Source organism: Thalassophryne amazonica, chromosome 18 (assembly GCF_902500255.1).
Source record: "Thalassophryne amazonica chromosome 18, fThaAma1.1, whole genome shotgun sequence".
NCBI classification, from domain to species: domain Eukaryota; kingdom Metazoa; phylum Chordata; class Actinopteri; order Batrachoidiformes; family Batrachoididae; genus Thalassophryne; species Thalassophryne amazonica.
In genome coordinates this window covers 47665874-47674283 of record NC_047120.1, presented here as the reverse complement: position 1 = coordinate 47674283, position 8410 = coordinate 47665874, and the positions used below count along the sequence as shown (strand labels likewise).

Sequence of the window (8410 nt, the reverse complement as noted above, 5' to 3'; positions counted from 1 at the left end):
CTCCTTATTCTCTGTGAAGCCCGTAAAATTTTCACCGAAAGCCAGATAAATTTTTCGAATGGTTTCCAGCTGCCTGTCTCTAACAGTTTCTGAAAAAAGTTTGATGGAAAAAAAGCCCAAATCATTCCGCCATTTCCTCGCAATGAAACAACGACGAGAGAGGTGGACCATTGATCACTCAAAGCCTGCCCACAGGCGAATGACGCAACCGTCAGGCGTGGAAAAACTCACACATGCGCACGAAGGTTCAAGCTTGGCTGATGTAAAAACATATGAATCAAATCCATATATTTTTTGCATAAAATAAAAAGGTCAGATACTTTTCTCACAGACCTCGTATACATACATACACACACACACACACACACACACACACGAGTATATATAGGGATAGAATACGGTGCTACGATTGGTGAAATTATAGTATTGCTTTTCAGCTGGGATATGTATGTGTGCAGCACAACTGTTCAATAATTTACTTGAGAGTTCCTACTTTGTAGCACATTTTCTCTGCTTTTGAGACAATTAAAGTCCTTATGAGAATTTAAAGGAAGGGCTTCAATACAAGATTCATGCATGAAATAGTAAAGGCACAAACATCATGATAACTTACACCTTCTCTTCTGAAGGCACTTGGAAAACAATAGGAACTGTCTATATAATTATTTCTGGCTGATGTGCATTTGAAAAAAAAAGTGACAGCTTTGAAGATACAAGATGTTTTTACATATTCTTCTTTATCCCATGTAGTCAAACACATTAAAGTTGCAAAGAGTGGAAAATAAAAAAGTGGTCGGTTGCATTGGACCAAAATCCAAATAAGATTTCTGCTGTACTTTGAAAAGTAACTCACCTTTAAAATAAACAAATAATTTGAAAATTGAGAATGTATTCTGGAGTCACACATTTTAAACACTTACCTGAAAAAAGTCACAAAGAACTGGACAAGGTCCATTATGCTGTTGTGTTGAGAGAATGCAATCTATATTAAAAAAAAAGAAAAATGAGAAATGTTTTAAAAATCAGATAGTAGAGGATGTACTAGTAGGCTGATGGTTCAAGCACATAAAACAAAGCGGGAAAAGTGGTTACACATCAAACTTATTTAGAATTAGAAGACATCAGAAGCTTACCTGACATATAACACTGGCTGAAATCACTACTTATCTAAACTGTTTGCTGTGTTAAATGCAATATATCAGAAAAAAGTGATGGCCAGACCTCAACAGCATGATGTGAAGAAATGGTGCATGGATCAAAAAAGAATTTATCAGATTTTGGTGGTAATCGGGGGCCCTCTTATCGCTGTCTTCAATGTCTTTAAAATTACTATCTAGATTTTCCTTTTAAGTCTTTCTTTACAGATGCCACAAAGATACCACACAGGTTTAATGGAAAAATAAGGCAGGATTCTGAATGCTGTCCTGTGTTAGCAAAGGTGGCCAATAAATAAAGGCTCACAAAAGGGTTTTACCTTCATTTATAGCAAATTTACACAAAGTCCAAACAGCTAAATCATATTTGGACACATCGTAATTGTAGCTGTTTTAACAACGTTCTGCCTTGAAAGCGTTTAGACAAACGGAATGTCAGCTAAAGCAAAATACAGCCCCATGCTAATAGCCTACAGGAATGGGCAGTATGAGGTCTAGCAGGTGACTAATTGAGGTTTTTAGAGCTTATTTGAGTCATGTTTGCTTCTGTGATTGCTGAAGAGGCAGAAACGTAGAAGGCACTTGTTTTCATTATCAAAACAACCTTAAAAAAGTGAGAGCGAGACAGAGACAGATGCATCTCATTAGAAATGGCTAATGCATGTCCTTCCGCGTAACTGTAATGATATTATCAGGAATTCAAACACTCAGCTTGTTGACCAGGACAGACACTATTTTCCAAAAGCAGCTTTCATCATTGTCTACTGGTCAGTTATTAAAGAGCTGAAAGGTTGGGTTTCACAAGGTGAGTTTTTATTTAAGGTTACGGATTGTGTGTGTTGGAGTTCTTGGATTATGCCAGGGTGGCGGTTTTTATTTAACCTCTGTTGTCCGCTCTCAACCTCATCAAAACCTATGGAACCCTCTGACTTTTTCAGCCTTTATTAGGGAGAGAAGGGAAGTCAGTGATCTAAAATGAAATGCCCGGTGACACGGCTAAAGTCAAAAATCACAGATGTGATTTGCAGCCTTTTCAATGAACTGGACAGTTCTATTTGATGTGCGAATGCCTGATTTTCACATAATACAGGGTCAAAGAAACACAGTCAGGGTTAATGCAACATGAATTCATCAGCCACTCAGTGGAATGTGTTCAGAACATTCTGTGTTTGATTGATAGAAGTGGGCTTTTATCAAATGGAGCAGTCACCGAGACAGCAATTACAAATGCGCGCTGTTCAGGGGGATAAACCTCAAAATAGGAATAAACCAGCAGTAGCAGCATATCCTTTTCCAGAGCCATCATCTGCCCTTCACTAAATGGTAAATGGACTGTATACAGCACTTTTCCACCTAATGTGGATGCTCAAATCTATTTACAATGAAACCTTATATTCATAGATGTACACACAAACACACGGATACACTAATGTCAAAATGCTGCTGTAGATGATGATTAACTACACACACCAGAGAAAACCTTGGGATTAAGGACCTTGATCAAGTGACCTTTAGTGATTTTCATCAGGTAACTGAACCAAACTTATGACCTTCTGGATAAATGCACATTTCTCTAACCTTTAGGCTCGAATTGATCTGTTTCTGGTACAGGGCTTGGCTATAAAGAAAAAAATCTTTACAAGTACAGCTTCAAATCCTGCTTCATCTCAGCTTGATCTAAACTCAGACCCCTGCATCACAGAGGCAGGCAAAGGCAGCCTAGGCCTTATCCTGTTACAGAAGCTATTTACTTTAATGGCTCCAGACAATCCATAACAAATAAGTGACTGCTGGCCAGCAAATCTAATCGAAATCTATTACTGGGCCACCTCCGCAGATGGACTGACCATGCAGATATTTTACTTCCGAAAGGTCCACTGGATTAATAGTGTGAATGGTAAACAAAGAATAGCAACACAATCACACTTGGTCATTTCCAAAAAACATGAAATGTTATTACTTGGAAATAATAATATCACATTCCTCAGAAAATGCCTTTGCTTCTCTTGCGTACATTGAATAGCATTCCTCTTTAGTTCGTGACCTGTTGTTGACCTGTGACAGTGATCTTTGTTACTGATCACTGATCATGCTCCTGACCTTTTGCTAGCCTGTGAGCCTCTCTTTGTTCCTATTTATCTTTAGTGCTGATCTTTGATCCTTATCTCTGATCCTTGACAATGGTCCTGAACAGTGAACTTATATTCAGTTGGCTTTGATACAAAAACTAGATAACTTGTGTAAAGCAGTGCAGTATGCAAGTAAATTATATATAAACATAAGGTGCAGGTATGGATGAGTATTTAAGTGCATAAATATTAAAGATATATATTTAAAACAAGGAAAACGACTGATACAAAATGCTGAGTGTGGCAGAGTTGGCATACGGTGTTTGAGAGATAGAAACATTTTCCAGCATTGAAAACTGAAACAGTTGTATCAAAGATGCCATATTTCAATCTGCTGGCATGGGAACAGATTCTTCTATACTTCCTTCAAGAGGGGGGCAAAGTGGAGAGACCACGGTTTGGGCAGGAAGAGTTCTTTCTGATGATGCGTGGTGTTTTCAGGTGATGTCAGTGACAGATGGGAGATTATTTTACTGGTGGCATTTGTACTTCATCAAAGTGGGCATAAAAATAATTTACTTTATTCGCAAATTGTTGAAATGTTGGAAGGTACATCTGTCGTCAGTGCCCTTAACGCTTCGCCACACACGCATCATGAATCAGAAGTGACAGTATTTTTCTATTTTCACATTTTAGTAGTACTTGACTGCCTTATGTCCATTATCAGATATCCCTGGACATGTACGTCACCCCATCACGGGATCACAAGGCTGTGCCCCCTCGCATTCAGCAGAAGATGTCCCTCAGTCCCTCATGATTCATCAAGGGCTTCTGATTGGAAAACGCTATTAGCAATACAGCCAGAGGCGTACGTTCTTGTGATCACTGTCTAGCGTTGGGACCAGGAGGCAGAGCTGTGGTCTTATACACCTCTCTGCAGCTTCTCTCCCCCTGCCATCCCCTCATTACCCCATCCCCGTAGAGACGGTGCCTGCTTCCAGACCACCAATAACCAGCAAAAATCTATTTAAGCAAAAAAATTCAAAAAGAAAAAATAATATAGCACCTTCAACTGCACCACAGACTAAAACAGTTAAATGTGGTCTATTAAACATTAGGTCTCTCTCTTCTAAGTCCCTGTTGGTAAATGATATAATAATTGATCAACGTATTGATTTATTCTGCCTAACAGAAACCTGGTTACAGCAGGATGAATATGTTAGTTTAAATGAGTCAACACCCCCGAGTCACACTAACTGTCAGAATGCTCGTAGTACGGGCCGGGGCGGAGGATTAGCAGGAATCTTCCATTCCAGCTTATTAATTAATCAAAAACCTAGACAGAGCTTTAATTCATTTGAAAGCTTGTCTCTTAGTCTTTTCCATCCAAATTGGAAGTCCCAAAAACCAGTTTTATTTGTTATTATCTATCGTCCACCTGGTCGTTACTGTGAGTTTCTCTGTGAATTTTCAGACCTTCTGTCTGACTTAGTGCTTAGCTCAGATAAGATACTTATAGTGGGCGATTTTAACATCCACACAGATGCTGAGAATGACAGCCTCAACACTGCATTTAATCTATTATTAGACTCTATTGGCTTTGCTCAAAAAGTAAATGAGTCCACCCACCACTTTAATCATATCTTAGATCTTGTTTTGACTTATGGTATGGAAATTGAAGACTTAACAGTATTCCCTGAAAACTCCCTTCTGTCTGATCATTTTTTAATAACATTTACATTTACCCTGATGGACTACCCTGCAGTGGGGAATAAGTTTCATTACACTAGAAGTCTTTCAGAAAGCGCTGTAACTAGGTTTAAGGATATGATTCCTTCTTTATGTTCTCTATTGTCATATACCAACACAGAGCAGAGTAGCTACCTAAACTCTGTAAGGGAGTTAGAGTATCTCGTCAATAGTTTTACATCCTCATTGAAGACAACTTTGGATGCTGTAGCTCCTCTGAAAAAGAGAGCTTTAAATCAGAAGTGTCTGACTCCGTGGTATAACTCACAAACTCGTAGCTTAAAGCAGATAACCCGTAAGTTGGAGAGGAAATGGCGTCTCACTAATTTAGAAGATCTTCACTTAGCCTGGAAAAAGAGTTTGTTGCTCTATAAAAAAGCCCTCCGTAAAGCTAGGACATCTTTCTACTCATCACTAATTGAAGAAAATAAGAACAACCTCAGGTTTCTTTTCAGCACTGTAGCCAGGCTGACAAAGAGTCAGAGCTCTATTGAGCTGAGTATTCCATTAACTTTAACTAGTAATGACTTCATGACTTTCTTTGCTAACAAAATTTTGACTATTAGAGAAAAAATTACTCATAACCATCCCAAAGATGTATCGTTATCTTTGGCTGCTTTCAGTGATGCCGGTATTTGGTTAGACTCTTTCTCTCCGATTGTTCTGTCTGAGTTATTTTCATTAGTTACTTCATCCAAACCATCAACATGTTTATTAGACCCCATTCCTGCCTGGCTGCTCAAGGAAGTCCTACCATTATTTAATGCTTCAATCTTAAATATGATCAACTTATCTTTGTTAGTTGGCTATGTACCACAGGCTTTTAAGGTGGCAGTAATTAAACCATTACTTAAAAAGCCATCACTTGACCCAGCTATTTTAGCTAATTATAGGCCAATCTCCAACCTTCCTTTTCTCTCAAAGATTCTTGAGAGGGTAGTTGTAAAACAGCTAACTGATCACCTGCAGAGGAATGGTCTATTTGAAGAGGTTCAGTCAGGTTTTAGAATTCATCATAGTACAGAAACAGCATTAGTGAAGGTTACAAATGATCTTCTTATGGCTTCGGACAGTGGACTTATCTCTGTGCTTGTTCTGTTGGACCTCAGTGCTGCTTTTGATACTGTTGACCATAAAATTTTATTACAGAGATTAGAGCATGTCATAGGTATTAAAGGCACTGCGCTGCGGTGGTTTGAATCATATTTGTCTAATAGATTACAGTTTGTTCATGTAAATGGGGAATCTTCTTCACAGACTAAAGTTAATTATGGAGTTCCACAAGGTTCTGTGCTAGGACCAATTTTATTCACTTTATACATGCTTCCCTTAGGCAGTATTATTAGACGGTATTGCTTAAATTTTCATTGTTGCGCAGATGATACCCAGCTTTATCTATCCATGAAGCCAGAGGACACACACCAATTAGCTAAACTGCAGGATTGTCTTACAGACATAAAGACATGGATGACCTCTAATTTCCTGCTTTTAAACTCAGATAAAACTGAAGTTATTGTACTTGGCCCCACAAATCTTAGAAGCATGGTGTCTAACCAGATCTTTACTCTGGATGGCATTTCCCTGACCTCTAGTAATACTGTGAGAAATCTTGGAGTCATTTTTGATCAGGATATGTCATTCAAAGCGCATATTAAACAAATATGTAGGACTGCCTTTTTGCATTTACGCAATATCTCTAAAATCAGAAAGGTCTTGTCTCAGAGTGATGCTGAAAAACTAATTCATGCATTTATTTCCTCTAGGCTGGACTATTGTAATTCTTTATTATCAGGTTGTCCTAAAAGTTCCCTAAAAAGCCTTCAGTTAATTCAAAATGCTGCAGCTAGAGTACTGACGGGGACTAGCAGGAGAGAGCATATCTCACCCGTGTTGGCCTCTCTTCATTGGCTTCCTGTTAATTCTAGAATAGAATTTAAAATTCTTCTTCTTACTTATAAGGTTTTGAATAATCAGGTCCCATCTTATCTTAGGGACCTCGTAGTACCATATCACCCTAATAGAGCGCTTCGCTCTCAGACTGCAGGCTTACTTGTAGTTCCTAGGGTTTGTAAGAGTAGAATGGGAGGCAGACCTTCAGCTTTCAGGCTCCTCTCCTGTGGAACCAGCTGCCAATTCAGATCAGGGAGACAGATACCCTCTCTACTTTTAAGATTAGGCTTAAAACTTTCCTTTTCGCTAAGGCTTATAGTTAGGGCTGGATCGGGTGACCCTGGACTATCCCTTGGTTATGCTGCTTTAGACGTAGACTGTGGGGGGGTTCCCATGATGCACTGTTTCTTTCTCTTTTTGCTCTGTATGCATCACTCCGCATTTAATCATTAGTGATCGATCTCTGCCCCCCTCCACAGCATGTCTTTTTCCTGGTTCTTTCCCTCAGCCCCAACCAGTCTCAGCAGAAGACTGCCCCTCCCTGAGCCTGGTTCTGCTGGAGGTTTCTTCCTGTTAAGAGGGAGTTTTTCCTTCCCACTGTTGCCAAGTGCTTGCTCACAGGGGGTCGTTTTGACCGTTGGGGTTTTTCATAATTATTGTATGGCCTTGCCTTACAATATAAAGCGCCTTGGGGCAACTGTTTGTTGTGATTTGGTGCTATATAAAAAAAAAGTTGATTGATTGATTGATCACCTTGATCACTATGTAAATATGTTTATATGTATGCGTATTAGCAAGCTATGATAAGAATGCCTAATCTAGTTCTGACCACACCTGGCAGTTATAGTGGACCTACGGATGGAAAGAAGTGATTTGACTTTGAGTTCAGTCAGTGATTGAGGTTAGATGGTAAGATGAAGGTCAAATTTACAACGCCATGTTAATCTACAAGAGAATGGCTAATTTTATTTTATTTTTTTGTGAATTTTACTGTTTAAAAGCCTGTGTAACTTTTATCAACATGCCTTATACCTTGGCATTTTTAATTTTGTTATATGTTTTACTGATGATCATGCACTCTACGAGAGATCAAGTCTGATGAGTGGAATGTACTGTACTTCAGCAGAAGAAATAATGTCACATTGTCTTATGCAGAGGATGATAACAGCCGTATAGGCCAGTGTTGCGACCCTTTTTGTAGGACAGGACATATTCTCAGTTCTCAGGTCTCAGGTTCCAAGGACAACAACTGCATGCAGCGCTTTCAGAGATTAACATTCACATCTAGTGGCATTTAGACTGCAAACACTGCAACGGCTGGAAATTCCATCAGCAAACACAACTGTCTGCACTTAATCATCAGATATTCCAGATCAGTGGAGCACTAGCTGCCAGTAACACAAGAGTTAAGATTTTATCGCCAAACTTTGTTCTTGATTGCTGAACCAAGATCCTGGTTGCTTTGAAGCAAGCCCAGGATTAAGGATCAAAGTCAAAAACTGCACCAAAAAAGTGTCTCAATATTTCAGCAATTTAAACATCAGCTAA

General features: G+C 39.0%; 1 protein-coding gene across 2 annotated transcripts in view; it reads right to left on the bottom strand.

The window, feature by feature from the left end:
- The window catches only part of atrnl1b (attractin-like 1b), a 157187-nt gene that overhangs the window by 47498 nt on the left and 101279 nt on the right, over nucleotides 1-8410 (bottom strand). For both annotated transcript variants that reach the window (XM_034194607.1, XM_034194608.1), the window contains exon 25: nucleotides 921-982. In XM_034194607.1, the coding sequence (XP_034050498.1) occupies nucleotides 921-982 (62 nt within the window). The remainder of the gene's footprint in view (nucleotides 1-920; nucleotides 983-8410) is intronic.